We start from the raw sequence: 21,732 nt of genomic DNA on the forward strand, positions 1-21,732 counted from the left end.
TCCTACATCACTAAATTGTATCGGAAAAAAATAGTTATATTATTATCCTGCTTAGTCTCAAATCTATCCACTCATTTACTTGAAATTGTGATTTTTCAATGGAAATACTGTAAATTTGGTTAAACAATAGGAATATTTCTAATTTTTTATATTCGATAAGCCCTGCCAGTGAATATTTCATTTTAATAAAAATCTGAAAACCAACACAACTGTTAAGTTAAACCATAGTTCACATAATAGACAATTTGGATAAAACTTAATAATTTTTAAGGAAATATCCACAATAATGTTAATATAACTGTTGTGGATAAAAATGAAAGTTTTGTATGAGAAAAGTATGAAAATATCTGTTTAATTATGAGGGAAAGCAATAAGTCTATTTTTCTTCGGATGTCTGTAAAAAAAAAGAAGAAAAACCCCAAAAACAGTATTTTTTTCCTTAAAATTGGGTCTTTGCTACAGTCCTTGGTGTAAAAAATAATTTTTATAATAAATAAGTTAATAAGAAATTGCAGGAAAAAAAATTTATAGAACTGTGAGTTTTTTCCCACGCATACTGTATGTTTGCTTTACACCATTGTGCTTTCTCCATTACTATTTTAATGACTCCTCAATTCCTGAACTTAAACAGACCAAATACCACATGAATATAGGATTAGTAAAGAATAGAAAGCGTCAGATTTTGAATAAGAAGCAAAGACCATATCTTAAAATAAACATAATTAGTTTCAGGCTCTAGAAAATGATTAATTTACATACTACCCTGCAAGACTCAGGATTAAATCCTAGAGTTTAATTAAATGATAAATTAATTAAAGTAAGAACTCTGGTGAGTCATTCATTGCTTTTTTAGCTTGTGAAGTAATCCCCTAGTGTGCTTTATTCCAATTATTACTTTTTCGGATCATGGTTAATGACCTTGCTTGTGATTACAACTTCTCCCGCCGGGAAAAGCTGTTTTGCTCAATCAAGATTTCCCCTGGTATGAATAACCTCAAGAGAATTGCGCTATGGTTGCCAGTTTCTTTTTGCCATTTTAACTCTACGTTATTGTGTCGTTTACATAGCTGTCCAGAATGTTTCCGATGAGTTCTGGTTTTGAAGTTAAGAAAAAAATCTGTTTAATGTATATGTACACATGGACAGTAAATTATAAGTTTTCCTAGTTTGAGTTTTTTTGTTTCATGAACCACGTAGTGCTTTCTTCAGTCTTTAAGTACACCATGCTATATACTAGTCGCAATTCCCTTTGGGAGAAAAGTCAAAACTGTTTGAACAAGAAGGAGGGGATTCATTTCTAATCCCTCTTAACATCTGAAAATACTTCTTACCTATACCTTAACTATCAAAATAAAGAATAACATTAAACCCCAAAAGAATCAGAATTTACTCCCTTAAAGGAGAAATCTTCCCCTCCTCAATATTACCCCCCCTTGATCGTAAAATTTTAGAGGATGTTGAATTGATCGGAAATTGAGAGCCGTAATACATTTTTGGAGAGCTGAAAGTGAGTGGAGAGCAACCACCCTCTTTTCTAGAACTGTTTCAGATATAGAGTACTCGGGATAAGGGTCGTAAACTAGACAAACTGTCATTTCCCTATAAACAAATTTTGCATTTGAGGAAGGGGGAGAGAAATGTTGGTATGGGATTCAAACGGAACGAGACATTAAGAGATTATTTTCCTGGTCAAAAAGATCATCACCGTTTTGCTAAGGGATGGAGAGGGGTTAGGGGCCGGAAATGAGGCAAAATATTTTTCACCCGATGATCTTGAAACTTAGAGTCAGAAGTAATTATGCAAAGGGAACCAATTTACAGAAATTATTAATAAGATTGATCCCTTTAAAATTAATCCCTCCACTGCCAAATGGGGCTATTTTTTGAAGACGACACTGCCTTTCGAGGTTGAACAAATAAAAGTTCGAAGAGGGATAAGTCTTTTTATTAGACAGTGAAAAGCAGCTATAAGAGTTTTGTATATCCCTACCACATACATCAGTGATCGTCATCAGCAGATACTAAAGTAGTACAATTAAAACAAACTATATTTATACAGAATAAAATAGTCACTCCCGGGTCATACATAGTTTTTGGTTCAATGGCCGAGAGGGTTCTTTAACAAGGTTTATTCAAATTCTTGAATTCTTTAATATTTCCCAAATGTAAGTAGAATTTTTAATTGAAGGCGGCACAGACTTCTTCTTCTTCCAATTTCCAACGAAATGTTGCTGAAATTACAGCTACACTCTAGCTTGGTCTACAATCTTTATATATAAGACGTAGTTATTTTTTTTCCAAAGACCACACTGTCTTTCTATGATGAACAAATAAAAGTTAAAATAGGGACGAGTCCCTTTGCTATCAAACAGTTCGTGGTAACGAACTGTAGTAAGGAGCGACCCGGCTCAATAGTAACCAAAACTCTAAAAAATTGAACTTTGATATCAATAGCTACATCAAAAGAATCGCATTTTAATGCTGATTTTAAATATATAAGTTTCATCAAGTTTAGTCTTACCCATCAAAAGTTACGAGCCTGAGAAAATTTGCCTTATTTAGGAAAATAGGGGGAAATACCCCCTAAAAGTGGTAGGATCTTAACGAAAATGACACCATGAGATTCAGCGTATCAGAGAACCCTACTGTAGAAGTTTCAAGCTCCTACCTACAAAAACGTGGAATTTTGTATTTTTTGCCAGAAGACAAATCACGGGTGCGTGTTTATTTGTTTGTTTGTTTGTTTTTTGTTTTTTTTCTTTTCCCCAGGGGTCATCGTATCGACCAAGTGGTACTAGAATGTCGCAAGAGGGCTCATTCTAACGGAAATGAAAAGTTCTAGTGCCCTTTTTAAGTTACCAAAAAAATTAGAGGGCATCTAGGCCCCCTCCCACGCTCATTTTTTTCCCAAAGTCAACGGATCAAAATTTTGAGATAGCCATGTTGTTCAGCATAGTCGAAAACCATAATAACTATGTCTTTGGGGATGACTTACTCCCCCACAGTCCCTGGGGGAGGGGCTGCAAGTTATAAACTTTGACCAGTGTTTACATATAGTAATGGTTATTGGGAAGTGTACAGACGTTTTTAGGGGGATTTTATTTTGTTTGGGGGTGGTGCTGGGGGGGTTTCTATGTTGAAGGATCTTTCCTTGGAGGAATCTGTCATGGGGGAAGAAAAATTCAATGACAAGGGCGCAGGATTCTCTAGCATTACTATAAGAAAACAATGAAAAATAAACATGAAAACGTTTTTTCAAATGAAAGGAAGAAGTAGCATTGAAACTTGAAACGAACAGAGATTATTAGGCATATGAGGGGTTCTAAAAATACTTTAGCATAAAGAGCGAGGTATTTAGGAGGAGATAAATACCTTGCTCTTTATGCTAAAGTATTTTTAGTAATTTCAACTATTTATTCTACGGCCTTTCTGATTCAGGGGTCATTCTTAAAGAATTGGGACAAAACTTCAGATTTAGTGTAAAGAGCGAGGTATTAACGAGGGTACAAACCCCCTCGTATACATAATAAAAATATAAGGTTATGAAAGTTTGTTACGTAAGTTAATTCTTAAGTTACGTATATTTTTTACTAATAAAAACGTTCATTAAAAATTAAAAGTTCTAGTTGCCTTTTTAAGTAACCGAAAAATTGGAGGGCAACTAGGCCTCCTTCTCCACCCCTTATTTCTCAAAATCGTCTGATCAAAACTAACAGAAAGCCATTTAGCCAAAAAAAGAATTAATATGCAAATTTCATTTTAATACTTTATGTGCGGAGAGCCAAAACCAAACATGCATTAATTCAAAAACGTTCAGAAATTAAATAAAAAAAAATAATTTTTTTAGCTGAAAGTAAGGAGCGACATTAAAACTTAAAACGAACAGAAATTACTCCGTATATGAAATGAGTTGTCCCCTCCACAATCCCTCGCTCTTTACGCTAAAGTTTGACTCTTTGCCACAATTCTACTTTTTAAAACAATTAAAAGCTTTAGCGTAAAGAGCGAGGGATTGTGGAGGGGACAACTCATTTCATATACGGAGTAATTTCTGTTCGTTTTAAGTTTTAATGTCGCTCCTTACTTTCAGCTAAAAAAATTATTTTTTTTTTATTTAATACAGTAAAAAACGAGGTGAAATTTCTAAATATTTCAACTACATACAATAGTAATCGTCAGCAGCAGATAAATTAAAGTACTACAACTAAAAACAAATATATTTATACAAAATAAAATATTTCCGGTTCATTGCCTGAAAAGGTCAATTCAAAGGCTCAAGTACTTTAATACTGCATAGGAAGGAATGTTCTTTAACATTGCTTTTGCAAGAAAAATCATTTCGCTGTGGTCTTGAAGGTTACCGGATGACTTGCATCTCGTTTTGCAACAGGTATTACAGGTATTACAGGTATCCTTGCAACAGGTATTACTTGCAACAGGTATTACAGGTATCCCATACGCAGGGAACATGATTTTTATTATGAACGAAGTTTTAGTCGTATTTCCAATTTGATGCACTAGATTTGATGCTCCTCGTGAACAATGACTACGGAGATCACTATTAATGAAAAAAAGGAAAATTTAGGTACTGAAATGCGCTCTTATAGGTATCTCATTCTCCCTTTTCCTGTCTATAAATTGACCCTCTGTCCTCCATCGTAATAGATACGTGTTATTATGCATAACTAAATATAATTTCATGAAAAATCAACTTAGTTCAACTAAGCATTAAAATATGTGTCCATGTTAACCATTTATCGTGAATGGACTCCACGACTTTTATAGATTAAATAGAAAAATAAACAAGTTTGTTTTACTTGAAAGTAAGGAGCAGCATTAAAACTTAAAACGGACAGAAATTACTCCTTATATGAGAGGGGCTTTTCCTCCTCAACGCCCCGCTCTTTAAGCTAAAGGTAGACTCTTTCTCTTAACTCTACTTTTTATAATACTAAGAAACTTTTGCGTAAAGAGCAGGGCGTTGAGGAGGAAAAGCCCCTTTCATATACGGAGTAATTTCTGTTCGTTTTAAATTTTAATGTTGCTCTATACTTTCAATTAAAAAACCTTGTTTTTTTCTATTTAATTTCTGGAGGTTTTTGAATTAATGCATGTTTTGATCTTGGCTCTCCGCACATAAATAATTAAAACGAAATTTGCATATTAATTAATTGCAATTAATCGGAAGACTTTGAGAAAAAAGGAGCAAGGGAGGAGGCCTATTTGCCCTCCAATTTTTTGATTACTTAAAAAGGCAACTAGAACTTATAATTTTTTACAAACTTTTTCATTGGTAAAAATATACGTAACTTACGAATTAACTTACGTAACGAACTTCTATATTCGTATATTTTTATTGCGTATATGAGGGGGTACCACCCTCGTCGATACCTCGCTCTTTACACTAAAGCTTAAAATTTTGTCCCAACTCCTTAAGAATGACCTCTGAGTCACAAAGGCCATAGAAAAGATAGTTGAAATTACTAAAAATACTTTAGCGTAAAGAGTGAGGTATATCGAGGAGGTGAACCCCTCATGTGCGTAATGATTTTTTTTTCGTTTTAAGTTTTAATGCTGCTTCTTACTTTCAGTAGAAAAAACATTTCATATTTATTTTTTATTGTTTTTTCAAATAATGCTACAAAATCCTGCGCCCCCTTCATTGAAATTCTCTTCCCCCATGAGAAGTTCTTCAGTGGAAATATCCTACCACGTAACCCCCCCTCAACTCTCCCCCCTAAACCCAAAAAATCCACCTGAAAACGTCTGTACACTTCCCAGTAACCATTACTATATGTAAACGCAGGTCAAAGTTTGTAACTTACAGCCCCTCCAATGGGGACTGCGGGGGAGTAAGTCGTCCCTAAAGACATAGTTATTCGGTTTTTCGACTATGTTGAATAAAATGGCTATCTCAGAATTTTGATCCGGTAACTTTTGGGAAAACTTGAGCGTGGGAGGGGGCCTAGGTGCCCTCCAATTTTTGGGTCACTTAAAAAGGGCACTAGAACTTTTAATTTCCGTTAAAATGAGCCCTCTCTCGACATTCTAGGACCACTCAGTCGATAGGATCACCCCTGGAAAAAAAACAAGCAAAAAAAAAAGAAAATGCGAAATTCCACATTTTTGTAGATAGGAGGTTGAAAATTCTACAATTAGGTTTTCTGATAAGCTGAATCTGTAGGTGTGATTTTCGTTAAGATTGTATGACTTTTAGAGGGTGTTTCCCCCTATTTTCTAAAATGAAGCAACATTTCTCAGGCTCGTAGCTTTTGATGGGGAATGCTAAACTTGATGAAACTTATATATTTAAAATCAGCGCTTAAATGCAATTCTTTTGATGTAACTATTGATATTAAAATTAAATTTTTTAGAGTTTCGGTTACTATTGAGCCGGGTCGCTGCTTACTACAGTTCGTTGCCACGAACTGTTTGAAACGAATGTGCCACCGTTCAGAAATATTTCCTCTGCAAATGGGGAGCCGAATTTCAATATAAAGTTTTTTTTAATACATTTTAATCGATTGCTTATCTAAGTATATCTGATCGATGGCAACTCAGTCCTTTGAGGGGTAAAATCATGATTTAGTGTTACAAATAGGCAGAAAACAACAGTTTATGGTGACAAAATGTTTTGGGTCACATTATAAACGTACTAACAATTTTCATTTACGTCGAATTTTAGCCCTACACCAATTCTATTTGTGGAGTGGATTGGTAAAGTAACCCATGGGACAAAAAAAAAATAAACAACCAAGTAGTAAGAACATTGTAGAACGTGGCAGGACATAATTTTTATGTTCGTATCAGGCCTTAGCAACCAAATGGAGCCGATTTACACAACCGGTTTACATTATCATAAATTTAACCTTAATGTCTGAGTAATCCTATTACTCAGTTATTATATCTTAGTTATTATAACTTAGAATATTTATTCAAAAGTCAGGGATGCAAGAACAGGAATTTTAAGACACATGCACTACGTCAAGGCTCACAAATGGTGTACTAGCATCTGAAATAGGTAGATAATTTTTTTACCAAGGTCTGAGAGAGGTGAATTGGATGATTTTTGCAGATAGAGATAAATGAAGTGGGAACTTATGTAGATTCAAGAGCAGATGGGTGAAAATTTTTCAAAAGTCGGAAACAATATTTTGAGCAAGAAGAAAAAAGCTCGAATTCTGATCTGAATTTTTCTATAGAAGAGAAAAAAGTTACACTTCTGTTCTAAATTTTTGCATAGAAGAGAAAAAAGTTCATGTTCTGTTCAGAATTTTTCCAAATAAGAGAAAAAAAAATTCGACTGCTACCCTGAATTTTCTGAAAGAAAAGAAAAAGTTACACGTCAGTTGGAAATTCAGTTACACTGAATTTCCCCAAAGAAGAGAAAGAAGTTACACCTCGGTTGTGAATATTTTGAAAAAAGAGAAACAAGTTAAATTTTAGTTCTAAATTTACACAAAGAAGAGAAAAAAAAGCTAAGCTTCTGTCCTAAATTTACCCAAAGAAAAGAAAAAATTCCTGTTCTGAATTCTTCCGAAGAAACGAAAAAAGTCATGCTACATTTCTGAATTTTATCAAAGAAAACAAAAAGAACATAAGCTTCTCTTCTGAATTTTTCTAAGGAATAAAAAAAAGCTCCGCTTCATTCCCCAATATTTTTCCGAAGAAGAGAAAAGAGTTACACCTGTGTTCTGATTTTCGCAAAACTGAGAAAAAAGTCCAAGTTGTGTTCTAAATGGAGAAAAAAGTTCATTTCGGAATTTTTCCAAAGAAGAGAAAAAAGTTACACTTCTATTCTGAATTTTTCTAAAGAAGAGAAAAAAGTTGCACTTTTCTTCTGACTTTCCCCAACAGAAGAGAAAAAGTTCAACCTCTGTTCCGTATTTTCCCATAGAAGAGACAAAATTTACACTTAAGTTCAAAATTTTGTCAAAGAAGAGAAAAGAATACACTTCAGTTCTGAGTTTCTCCAAAGATGAGAAAAAAGTAACACTACTACTCTGAATTTCCCAAAAAGAGAAAATATTATGCTTAACTTCCAAATTATTTCAAACAAGAGAAAAAATTTACACTTCTTACCTAAATTTTCCCAGGGAAGAGAAAAACAATCATCTTCTCTTCTGAATTTTCCAAAAGAAGAGAAAAAATTCAACTGCTGTCATGAATTTTCCCAAAGAATAGAGAAAGGTTATACTTTTGTTCTGAATTTTTCCAAAGAAGAGAAAAAAAATCAACTGCTGTCATGAATTTTCCCAAAGAATAGAGAAACGTTATACTTTTGTTCTGAGTTTTTCCAAAGAAGAGAAAACAAGTTTTACATCAGTTCAAAATCTCCCTAAATAAGAGAAAAAAGTTACACTTCGGTTTCTGAATTTTTCCAAGACTAGAAAAAAGTTAAACCTTCAGTTAAAAATTTTCCCAAAGAAGAGAAGAACAGATTAACTTCTTTCCTGAATTTTTAAAAAGAAGAGAAAAAAACAGGTTCTGTTCAAATTTTTTCACAGAAGAGAACATTTTTCCACAGAGGTCCACATTTTTCCAAAGTAAAGAAACAAAGTTACACTGCTAATTTTATCAAAGAAGAGAAAAAACAGTTCAACTTTTGTTCTAAATTTTACCAAAGAAGAGTAAAAGTCATGCTACATTTCTGAATTTCCCAAAAAGAGAAGAACATTCAAATTCTTTTCTGAATTTTTCTACAGAAGAGAAAAATAGTTCAACGTCATTTCTAATTTTTTTTTTCTGAAGAAGAGAATAAAGTTACATCTCTGGTCTAATTTTCCGCAAACCTGAGGAAAGAAAAAAGAGAAAAAGTTCTGAGAAGAAAAAAAGCTTAACTTTGGTTCTGAATTTTTCCTAGGAAAAGCACAAAGTCATACAAAAAGTTTCACTTCTGTTCTGAGTTTCCTCAAAGAAGAGAAAAATAGTTAAACTTCTCTTCTGGATTTTTCAAAAGATAAGGAAAGAAATTTCAACTGCTTTCCAGAATTTTCCCGAAGAAGAAAGAAGTTCAATTTTTCTTCTGAATTTTCAAAAGAAGAAAAAAATATTAACTGCTGTCCTAAATTCTCCTGATGAAGATAATAAGTTACACTTCTGTTCTGAAAATTTCAAAGAACAGAAAAAAGTTCTACTTCAGTTCTTTATTTCCCCAAAGAAGACAAAAATGTTTAATGTCTCTTCTGAATTTGTCGAAAAAAGAAAAAATTTCAACTGCCGTTATGAAATTTCCCTAAGAAGAAAGAAAAGGTATACATTTATTCTGAATTTTTCAAAAGACGAGAAAAAAAGGTTAAAATTTTTTTCTGAATTTTCCAAAAGAAGAAAAACATTCTACTTCTCTTCTGAATTTTTCAAAAGAAGAGGAAAAAATCTCAACTTCTGTCCTAAAGTTTCTTGAACAAGAGAAAAAAGTTATACTTCGATTCTGAATTTTTCAAAGGAGAGAATAAAGTTACACTTCAGTTCTTAATTTTCCCAAAGAAGAGAAAAAGTGGAAATTCCGTCGTAAATTTTCCAAAGGAGAGAAAAAAGCTAATTTTGAATTTTGAATTTTTACAAAGAACAGAAAAATGATACGCTTCCCTCCTGAATTTTCCAATGAGGAGAAAAGTCTACAGTTCAGATCCAAATTTTTCCAAAGAAGAGAAAAAAGTTCTAATTCCAATCTAAGTTTTTCCATAGAAGAGGAAAAATTCATGCTTCATTTTTGAATTTTTCGAAAGAACAGAAAAAACCTCAACTTCGGTTGTGAATTTTTCCAAAGAAGAAAAAGGATATGAAAGAGAAAACAGTTCTATACTAAATTTTTCCATAGAAGAGAAAAAAGTTGCACTTCAGTTCTGAATTTTTCCAACGAAGAAAAACAGTTTAGCAGGGGAAAAAGCTCAAATTCGGTTCTGAATTCTTACATAAAAGAGAGATAATTTACCCCTCATTTCTGAAAGTTTTCCAAAGAAGGAAGAAAAGTTGAACTTTCGTTCTGAAATAAACGAAACAAGAGACAAAATGGTTCAAGTTCTGTTCTGAATTTTTCAAAAGAAGAGAAAAAACACTACTTCTGTTCTAAATTTTTCCATTGAAGAGGAAAAAGTTACACTTCAGTTCTCCATTTTCAAAAAGAAGAGAAAAAGTTACAGTTCAGTTCCGAGTTTCTCCAAAGAAGAAAAAAAGTAACACTTCTATTCTGAATTTCCCAAGCGATGAGGAAAAGAATTACACTTCAGTTCTGAATTTTTCCAAAGAAGAGAAAAAAGTTACCCTTTTTTTATTTTCCCAAAGAAGAGAAAAAAAATTTAATCTTCGGCTCTGAAATTTCCAAAGAAGAGAAAAATGTTAAACTTCAGTTCTCAGTTTTCCCAAAGGTGAGAAAAAAATTAAGCATCTGTCCTGTATTTTCCCGTAGAAGAGAAAAATCAAGTTCAAGTTGTGTTTGGAATTTTCCCAAGGAAGAGAATAAAAGCTCCGTTTCTTTTCTAAATTTTTCCAAAGAATAGAGAAATTCGTTCTACAATTCAGAATCTCCCAAAGAAGAAAAGAGTCAGCTTCTGTTCTGCTTTTTCCATAGAAGCGAAAAAACTTGCAATTTAATTCTGAATTATTTCTAAAGACGAAAAAGGTCACACTTTTGTTCGGAATTTTTCCATAGATGAAAAAAGGTACGTGTCCCCCATCTCTGACTGAAAATGAATGGAAGGCAGTAGTACAAATGTGACCAGATGAAATATTTGAGCGTCTTGCAATTCACGCTCATATGTCTCTGGCTTTGACAGGAAAATTTGAATTTGCAAGATTTCACAAGACTTTTTTCCGCTTTATTTATTATAGATTGGCTGTCAAGCAGTTGATTACAAACGAACTAACACATAAAAATATTTTGTTGACCTTTAACAAAGAAAAAATTTAATGACCAGCATATATACACTATTTTCATCATGTGTCTCTGGCTTTGACAGAAAAATTTGAAGTTGCAAGACTTCACAAGATTTTTTTCTGCTTTCTTCATTATAAATTGACTGTCAAACTGCTGAATATAAAATTACTAACACATACAAAAATTATGTTCACCCTTAACAAAGAAAAAAAAATGAACAGTATATATACACTATTTTCATCTCGTATTCCAAAAATTATCTATGGAACGTAAGCTACCTCTTCTTTGTGAGAATTCCGAAATGAAATATAACCTTTTCTCTTCTAAGGAAATATTCAAAACAGAAGTTGAGCCTTTTTTCTTCTTTTGCGGAAAATCCGAACGGAAGAATACCTTTTTTTTTCTTCTATTGAAAAAATTAGAACAGAACTTAAACTTTTCTTCTATCCTTCGTAAGAAATTCATTACTGAAGTGCAACTTTTTTCTTTTCTGTGGAAAAAAAATTCGGAAATGAAGTAGAACTTTTTTTTCTCTTCTTTAGAAAGATTCAGAACAGAAGCTGAACTTTTTTGCTTTTTTCGAAAAATTTTAGAATTTTTTCGAAAAAAGTTGAACTTTTTTCTCTTCTTTGGTAAAATCCAGATCTGTAGCAATGATTTTTTCCCTTCCTTGGAAAAAATAAAAAAGAAATTGGAGTTTTTTTTATCTTTTTTGGAAAAATTCAGGACAGAAGTTAACTTTTTTCTCTTCTATGGGAGAATTTAGAACTAAAGTTTAACTTTTTTCTCTTCTTTGAAAAAATACATAATTGAAGTACAACTTTTTTCTCTTCTTTGTAAAAATTCAGGACAGCAGTTTAATTTTTTTTTCTACTTTTGAAATATTCAGAAGAGAAGTTGATGTTTTCTCTTCTTTTGGAAAATTTAGAAATGAACTTTAATATTTTCTCTTAATTTGGGAAACATAAAATAGAAGTTTAACTTTCTTCTTCTTCTTCGGAGAAATTCGGAATTGAATTGTAGCTTTTCTCTTGTTTGGTAAAATTCAGAACTGAAGTGCAAGTTTTTTCTCTTTATAGAATAAGTCAGAACTGATAAGTAAATTTTTTCTCTTCTATGGAAAAAATCAGAATAGAAAATGAACTTTCTCTTTGTTTGGGGAAAATCTGAACAAAATTATAAAAAGAAAAAAGATTTAATTAGTTATAGAATCAGAACAAAATTCAGAATAGAAGTGTAACTATTATCCAGTTCTTAGGATTAAATCCAAACTGAAATGAAACTTTTTTCTCTCTTATGGAAAAATATGAATACGATTTTAAATTTCTTTCTCAGTTTGGGGAAAAATCTGAACAAGAAAATGCAGAACCGAAGTTAGACTTTTTTTCTCTTCTCAGAACTTTTTCTCTTTCCTCAGTTTTGGGGAAAAGCAGAACAGAAGCGTAGCTTTTTTCTCTTCTTCAGAAAAAATTTGGAAATTAAAATGAATCAGAACAGAAGTATAATTTTTTGTCTTCTATAGGATCATTTAGAAAAGAGCTTGAACTTGTTTTCTCTTTTCTGGAAAAATTCAGGCTGGAAGTTTAACTGCTTTTCTTCTTTACTAAAATTCAGGACATCAGTTGAACGTTTTTTCTCCGCTTTTAAAAATTTAAAAGAGAAATTGTACTTTTATCTTCTTTTGAAAAATTCAGGGTAGCAGTTGAAGTTTTTTTCCTCTTCTTTGGAAAAATTTAGAAAAAAAGTTGAATTTTTTCTCTCTCTTAGGGAGATTTAGAAAAGAAGGGTAAATTTTTCCTCTTCTATGGAAACATTCAGAAGAGAAGTTGAAATTTTTTCTTTTCTTTAGGGAAAATCAGAACTTTAGCATGCCTTTTTTCTCTTCTTGAGAAAATCTCAGAACAGAAATTGAATTTTTTTCTTCTTTGGGAAAATTCAGAACAGAATTGGAACTTTTTTCGCTTCTCTGGAATTATTCAGAACTGATGTGTAACTTTTTTTCCTCTTTGGGAAAATGCCAGGAAATTACTTTAATATTTTTTCTGCTTTGGGGAAATTCAGAATAGAAATGTATTTTTTTTTCTCTTCTTTCGAGAACTTCATAACTCAATTGTATCTTTTTTCTTCTTTGAGAAAATTCCTGGCAGCAATTGAACTTTTTTCCCCTCTTTGGAAAAATTCAGAAAAGAACTTGGATTTTTTCTCTGATTTTGGAAAATTCAGAATAGAAATGTAACTTTTTTTCTCGTCTTCGGACAATTTTGGAACTTTTTCTTTTTTGGGAAAATCCAGAAATGAAGTGTTACTATTTTGACTTCTACGGAAAAATTCAGAACATCTGGATTGTTTTCTTCTTTGGAAAAATATTTTGTGTCTGACTTCTGAAAAATTCCCATACCACATGCCCCTGAATCTTGATAACTTCCCACTTGATATTTCTCTAGCTCTAAAAAGAATCCAGCTCATCACGCTCAGACTTTGATAAAAACCTTATCAACCTATTTCAGAACCTAGTACTAATTGTGAGCCTGATAGTAGTGTCATTGTCTCAAAACTCATCTTCTGGCATCTCTGACTTCTGACAATACTTTTAAGTGATGAAGATCATAGGGTACCCTAAAAATATTGGAAATATAGCAATGAAATTCAACTAAATATTCTTATTGAAATAATTACACGTACAATACTATATGTTATTAATATCATCATAAAAAAATTTAATGTTTTGAATCCACTCCAAAAGATAATTCATCTTGTTTTATCTTGACTTGGCACTTATTTCATTCCGCGGCCAAACACAACATTTATCATGGTTGCACCTACAATCTCATCACACATTACATCATTGATATTATTTCGTTCAATGGTAGTACTTGTTGTTAAACTACCAACGATAATACGAATGTTCACTAATTGGTATACTACCAATGAAACTATTAATGTTCACCGATGCTTTGATTTTCATCGAACTGTCTTTAATTTCCGTGGTGATACTATCTGCAAATACCCTTTTTATTTTCCCTGCAAGTTCAATATCTATTACCACGTTATTTTTACACAGGTAACGGTTCCGGCACGTCGACAATATGTGGTTTATGATATTTATAGAGGATTTTTTTTACTTTCCGTATAATGCTAATATCTGAAAGATGGTGATAGTGGTTATCAACGGATAAAGTGTTACTACAAACACTAGCAAGAAATTTTTCCCCGTCATCAACTATTAATTTTTGGTTAATTTAGAAAATAATATTTTTAGTGACCTTTTTTGACAGTTTTTTTCATTACTTTTTTAGTATTTTTCATTAAATGATTTTAAAATTCTATTTCCGGGGTCTTTTAGAATAGTACATTTAAAATCCTGCCTTACATTCAGTCAATGAACGAAACTTATGATAATGTAAACCCGTTTCACTACTGCTTAATTAATAGTAATGTAAACTGGTTATGTAAATCAGCTGGATATACATTAAAGTATAGGACTACTGAGACAATAAGGTTACATTTATGATAATGTAAACTGGTTATGTAAATAAGCTGGATCTGGCTGCTACGGCCTGATAGGAGTATGCAAATTATGTCCTGCCATGCTTAACAATTTCATTACTACTCAAGCATCGCTGATCTTTATTGTGGCAAAAATTCAAAATTCTATATTTAAGCAGATAGGAACTCAATACCACTACATTAGGGTTCTCCAACATGCTGAATATGATGGTACGATCTTCAGTAATGCTACCAGACTAATTGAAAGTGCTTCTTTACTTTTTTGAAAATCAGGCAGTGTAGCTTTTAATGGGTAACATTAAACTTAATTATTCTTATATATTTTAAATTAGCACAAACCGTAAATTCTTTTGATGTTTCAATTGCTTATTTTTTTTAGAATTTCGGTTAGTTTTAGAAAGAGCTGCTTCTTTCATAGAGTTGATTATCATAATTTCTTTTTTGAAGGACGACTGTCCTACTATCTCAGAAACAGGCTCAAATTCCATATGTCTTATAATGTCATTGCAATGTTCCTAGTTGAATAGATCGGAAGATTCACAATTATTCATAAGCAACAGTGGCAATCATGATGAACAGGACAGATCCACTGTTCAGACGAATATGGTGGCTTCTCTTTTCAATTGTTAAAATAAACTTACCTCCTGACACACTGCAAAGGAGTGTCATTTCTTGTCCTTCAGAGTAAGACCCTGTGGTGCTTGTTAATTCCTGATTTCTTTCATCGGTAATACGAATTGATACTGGCGGAACTGAAAGCAGAATATTTATTTTAGTTGTAGTAAATCTCTAGTGAATTTCTACTACTATATGCAACTCTTTGGATGTTGTATTTTTTTTTTTTTTGTTTATAGGTGTTATCATCCCCCTTTAGAGAAACTTAAAGTGATTTCCTTACGAAAATAATATCTTTCGGTATTGTAAGATAAAAAAAAACATATTTCAGACATTTCATGGTAACGAACGGAAAGTAAGGAGCAACTCATTTTAATAGTAACCAGAACTGTAAAAAAACTCAAAAGACCCTGCGTTGCATGACAATTCTAGATATTTAAATTTGATTGAATTTAAAGTTACTTATTAAAAGTCAAAAACCTGAAAAAAATTTACCACATTTAGAAAAAGTTGAGAACATCCCCAGAAGACAAGATTGATCTTAATAAAAATGATACCATCGTAGTAAACTTGTGAAACGACCTTGTTAAAAAAGTTTCTAGATCTAATCTAGAAAAATGATACAATTTGTAATTAGTACGAGAAGGCTAATGCGTATGCGTGTTTTTTTGCTTTTTTTTATCGTTTTGTTTGTTACAGTAGTGTATTGATACGATCATTTTAATAATCCTAGTCTTGAATATCAGGATAGAAATAATTTGAGGAGCATTTCAATCTTATAGTGTTCTTTTTAATTAGTGAAAGAGTTTGCGTGAAGCAGAGTTGCGTTTCATGACCATGTATTGCAGAAACTGAGCGGAAGTTTTAAGGCCGTGAAAAGTTTTAAGATTATTAAAAAATATATACTAGGGTCAGAGGCCATAACACCATGAGGTTCCATTCGCTGTTAAAGATAAAGACAGACCACATAAAATAAACGTTTAATAATTGACAAGTAGCTAAAGCTTCATTTAGCTCAGATGATTCATTACAAGTTTCATAAAATTACGTACTTTGGTATATAAATGTTCTTCAGATATTTTATATATATGGTATTTATGCCATATCAAGTCATCGGACCAGTTATTCCGGACCCTCTAAATGACAATGGGCTAAGGCTCCTTCAACTGTGCAGCATGCATAACCTTGTCATTACGAACACGCTGTTCGCAAGGAAGGATATCCACAAATACACATGGTACAGCAACGACGGCCGTACCAAAAAAAATGATCGACTATATCATTGTCTCACAGAGATGGAGATCCTCGACTAGTAACTGCAGGACGTACAGGTCAGCCGAGATTGGTAACACTGACCATCGCCTCGTTGTAGCTAATATGCGACTGAGGCTCCAAGCCCAGCGCTCGCAACCTAGACCGACCAAGATTGATGTCTCTCGTCTCTCCGATCAAGAGATACGGTCCAAGTATGCCATTGATGTCTCGAACCGCTTCGACGCACTCCTGCCATTTGAAAGTTCTGAGGACGCATGGATCTCGTTTAAGAAGAATGTCCTGGAGTCAGCGACCGCAAATATTGGAAGGGCGAAGCGTGCTAAGAAAGCGTGGGTTCAGTTCGATACGCTTGACGTCATTGAGCAGAGACGCAAGGCAAGGCTTCTGGGCGACATGCCGACCTACAGGCGCCTCAATGGTGTCCGCAACAAGCTGATACAGCGAGACAAGAAACTGTTTGTGGAAAGGAAGGCAAACGAGCTGGAGGGCGCAGCCATGAAAGGGGACGTCGGGAGCCTCTACAAGCACCTCCGTGACCTCACAAGCGACAAAGCCCCCTCAGTTGCATCTGTTGTCTCTGCGGACGGCCAGCCACTTAGTGACGAGGCCGCTCAGGTCAGTCGATGGAAAGACCACTTCTCAAGTCTCCTCAATGCCGATGCTGTAGCACAGACTGACCAGGAACTCGCACGCCTAGCTGCCAGCACTCAGGAAAATGAACCAGAGACTTCCTTCACGACAGCAGAAATCCACTCTGCTTTGAAACGTCTAAAGAATAACAAAGCGGCAGGCGTATGCGGAGTATCCGCTGAGCTCCTGAAGTATGCTGGACCGGCGATGTTACTTTGGCTGCAAATGCTGTTTTCCGTGGTGTGGCGCACAGAATGGGTCCCGAAGGACTGGCGACTTGGCATAATCCTGCCCCTTTGGAAGAGAAAGGGGAGCAAGAGCATCTGCTCTAATTACAGAGGTATAACCCTTCTCTCAGTCCCTGGAAAGCTCTTTGCCATGACCCTGCTAGACAGATGCACGAGTATCCTCCGAAGAAAAAGGAGAGTTCAGCAGGCCGGATTTATGCCAGGGAGGTCCACTGTCGAACAAATCTTCACTATGCGCCAGTTAATTGAGAAAACTAGAGAATTCAGGAGGAACGCATACGTGGCCTTCGTAGACTTCAAAGCTGCTTTTGACTCCGTCGATCGCAACTCTGTTTGGCTAATACTTAGATCGACGGGTCTACCTGATAAATACTGCAAGCTTTTTGAAAAGCTGTACGAAGAGACCGAGAGTTGCGTCCAAGTCAACGGAAAACGGAGCATGACATTCAATATCAAAACTGGCGTTCGCCAAGGGTGTGCCGCCGCCCCGGAATTGTTCAATTGTGTGATAGACTATGTGATGACAAGAACTACAAATCGCCTGCCCTTTGGTCTGCAGTTTGGAGATCGCATTCTGACGGATGCGGACTTCGCAGACTATCTTGCTCTCGTTGCCGACTCAATCGACCAGCTGACCGACGCTCTGGAAGTCCTGAAGGAAGAGGCAGCAAAAGTGGGGCTGAAAATCAACTGGCTCAAAACTAAGATTATGGCAATTGAACCCCCAGGTCCAGTCTCGCACCCTGATACCATAACTGTCTGCGGAACACTTGTTGAAGTCGTTAAAAACTTCACTTACCTCGGCTCTGTGCTGTCCAATGATGGCTCCGTAGACGAAGAGGTATGCAGCCGAATATCGAAAGCCTCTTCCATCGTCGGTAGACTCAACAGTCTATGGAGAATGCCGCACATCTCAAGGCGTACGAAAATGCGAATCTATAACGCATCCGTAAGCTCCGTCCTGCTCTACGCGGCGGAAACCTGGCCCCTCAAATCAACCATCCTTAAAATGATAGACGTCTGTCAGACGAAACAGCTTCGCCGGATCGAGTGATTCCGGTGGGATGATTTTGTAAGCAACGCAATGTTGCTTACTCTCACCTCCCAGGTGCCATTCTCCGTCCAGATAGCGCAGAGGTCTCTCAGATGGTTCGGACACCTCCTACGAATGCCGACATCAACGCCAGCCCGAATAGTGTACGACTTCGACCCAAAAGCCCATGGTTGGTCTCGCCCGAGGGGCAGACCTCGGACAAGGTGGAAAGACAGCCTCGACAAATTCTTGGTGATGGCCAACATTGCTGTCGACGAGGCGCCTCATTTAGCAGCAGACCGGTTCGCCTGGAGAAGTCAAGTTGCGAAGCTCTCTACGCCGCACCCCATGCGGCAGGAGCCTTAAGTCAAGTAAGTCAAGTATTTATGCAGAAATTTGATCTTTCCATAGGTTTTGTTTTTATTAGGGTTAAAAATGGAATATTTTATTTTCCTTTTCATACTTTCTTTAATATCTTCCTTTGTCTCAGAAGGGAGAGGGAGTAATGGGTCCTTGACCCCCCTCTTTGTGTTAGTGTAAAAGGGGGATTCCCTATTAAATATTTGCTTTAATTATTATGTTGAAAATCATGAAAATGAGGAGCCTTAAATTAATGTCTGGTATTTCAGACCCGTCCCAACCTCATAAGAAGCAATAGAAGGAATGCAAATTTGAAATATAGAACATGTTTTAATTTTAAAGTTGCTCACCAAAAACTGTTATCAAATGGAAAGTCACATAATTCTAAGAAGAGGGATTAAACTCTCCACAAGAGGGGTGTGCAACCTTGATGAAAATTATATAATGAAATTCAACATACATCAGATACCCAGAGCCACTATTAGTAACTTGTGGAATTTTTTCCCCGATTAGATTGGTCTTAATGTGTATTTTCTCAGGTCAATCGTATCGAGCCATAAGCCGTAGGTTATTGAAAAGGATTCATTCAAGTGAAAATTTAAATATCTTCTGCTTTTTTAAGTAACCAATGAGATCAAGTCAATGGGAAGCACCAAATCTTTGCTTCATATTGGCCGATAGAGCAGCAATTCATTCCGAAAAAAAATCTGAGTACAGTTGAAATGGTTGAAAAAAGCTACTGCACACTCCTCCTCCACCCTAGCCTGTTTAAAGTTTTTCTCTTTACTCCTTATTGAGAAATTCCAATTTCATTTAAATATTTCATTTTGATCTATTCCTATCCCATTTAAGGACGGCTTGATTTTAGTTTAACCGAGAATGAATGACCACAAAAATAATATTTCGTAATCTGTCATGACTCATCCGTAAAATATGTCCTCGCCTTCTCAACTTTTTATAATCGTGGGATAGGATATCATTTCTTGTACACCTTGCTGTTTGATATATGGTCAGTCAAAGGGGTACCTAAGACCACGCGTAGACAATTCCTCTGAAACACATTTAACAAATCTCCTATGCCTTTTGAAGCGCTAACACATTTTAAAACATTACTTTGCTAATATAATATTTGCAGCTTTTGATATTCTAGTCTTGGCTTGTAGGTTTGTATTCATATTCTTACAATACTTTCGGTTTAGATTTCGAGGAACACCCTGGGCCTCCGCTATTCTACTTTATCCATTATCACTTTCTATCTATCTTTTTTGCTGCCATTATCACTACTAGTTTTACTGACTAGTATGTAGAAAAATGAAGCTATAAATTTCGCTATTACCCGAATTTACCTATTCACATTCACTTATTCCTAGTCCTTAGTTGTATTAGTCGTATTTACGACTTACCCGTATTTAGATTAATTTTAAAATATATTCTTGCACCCCGAGTTCTCAGTACCTTCAAAAATGTATTCCTTTTGCTAGCATTTTTATCTAAGACGCTCAAAGCATGTGCATAATCCAAGTCTAGAAGATTACCTTCCCATTTAATACAATACCCACTTATAAAATTTGACGTTTTCCTTGTGTTAAAGTCCATCAAGATATACCATATTAACGGAGATAGGGCAAAACGCTGCTTAACTTATGATTCAACACCAAACTATTGTTGCTAACCACTGACGTTCAAAAAGGGTGCCAATCAAGGAAAAAAACAGTAATTTTTGAAAAGGGTGCTAATCCCGAAAATTACACGTGCATGGCTGCCAAAGCTTGTGCATCACCTCTGAGGTAGTAAAGAATCAAAAGTGTGCAAGCTGGTAACCCTGTTCTTTGGGTTAATTACACTTCTGACGAAGTAGCTATCTTCTGACCTTCAAAGAGACTGAAACTAACACCCAAAGAGAGTGATTTCACCCTTCTGCTTCTTCTCTGAGGTGAAAAGAGTGCATTTCACTCGAAAAGTGTGCAAATTCGTCAACCAGCTACTGACATCACTTTCTACACTAGCCACAGCAATATTGTTCTCATGCATTACACTAATAACTTTTTGCTCTGTAAAGTGTAAATAATAGAAAAAGTCTCTTCTAATATATTATCTCATTCTAAAGCGTAAGAACAGATACAATAGCAGCACACCTGTAACCACTTTTCTCTGTTTTGCAATCGAGAAAAATCTTTTATTCTTCCACTATCCCTGGATCTTTCAGGGTTCCCTCGAATTTCCAAAACAGAAAATTATGCTCCCTAGTATCCCTTTGGAATCTTGTGTTCACGAAAATCAATTATTCTAAATTTCTTGCTAATTCTACTGTGCTTACGAATATTATACTTTAGATGAATTTTGCGGAAACCAATTTCATTTTATGGAGATTCGGAGAAACCTTTAAATTTCAAAACCGATTGTAATAGAATAGAATAAAATAAATAGAACGCAAATTAAGCCATCCAATAAGAAATCTTGTGGCTTCCTTTTACGGTAAAAATGGGTAGAAGATAGGCTTCCTAATATTGTGAGCCTCTTAATAATCTGATCACAGTAATGTATCCTTATTGATTCTAGGTAAAATTTAGGGCCTTCACTTGGTCTGCCTAATTCATAGTTGATTTTTTTCTATAGAATTAGATTCTATAATGTAGTTAAAAACTGAAATCAGTTCATTTTTGTCAGTTTTTTTTTACTGAATAATATCGATCTTAGCAGGCATGTGTCTAGAAGGTGATGCGAACCTTCAGCTAAGAAATTCGTTCAAAATTTTAAGGCTTTTAACCTTTGGGTAATTCAGTGATTTTTGCCAGTGTCTGGTTGCTTGAACGAATTGAGCTATCCAAAAGATTTAGCTCACCATTCGAAAAAAAAGCTGTATTTGATCCTGAGCACAGGTCTTGCTATCACCTTAATAAGAACAGGTCAAAACTAATGCCTGAACTCCTCAAGATTTAACCAACTTACAAAAAATAAAATAAAGAAGAAAAAAAACTAGCAAAAGTTACAAGCCCCTCATCGCTAAAGATTATTGTAGCCTAACAATCGTTAATTACTTACAAGTTCCCTATATGTCTTACCACTAGAACCAAATTGGTCTTACCATCAAATACACCGCAAACAAATAATAGGTACAACAACTAGCTGAAGTTGCGAGCCCCTCATTACCGAAGATGAGTATGAGCTAACAGCTGACTGTCGCTTAA

The 21,732-nt window shown here is 34.6% G+C and overlaps 1 protein-coding gene across 3 annotated transcripts in view; it reads right to left on the bottom strand.

Moving 5' to 3' along the window:
* Positions 1-21,732, bottom strand: part of LOC136030450 (hemicentin-1-like) — a 214,279-nt gene that overhangs the window by 136,571 nt on the left and 55,976 nt on the right. For all 3 annotated transcript variants that reach the window (XM_065709442.1, XM_065709443.1, XM_065709441.1), the window contains one exon: positions 15,025-15,135. In XM_065709442.1, coding sequence (XP_065565514.1) covers positions 15,025-15,135 — 111 coding nt within the window. The remainder of the gene's footprint in view (positions 1-15,024; positions 15,136-21,732) is intronic.

The sequence above is a fragment of the Artemia franciscana genome, chromosome 8 (assembly GCF_032884065.1).
Source record: "Artemia franciscana chromosome 8, ASM3288406v1, whole genome shotgun sequence".
In the NCBI taxonomy this organism is placed as follows: Eukaryota; Metazoa; Arthropoda; class Branchiopoda; order Anostraca; family Artemiidae; genus Artemia; species Artemia franciscana.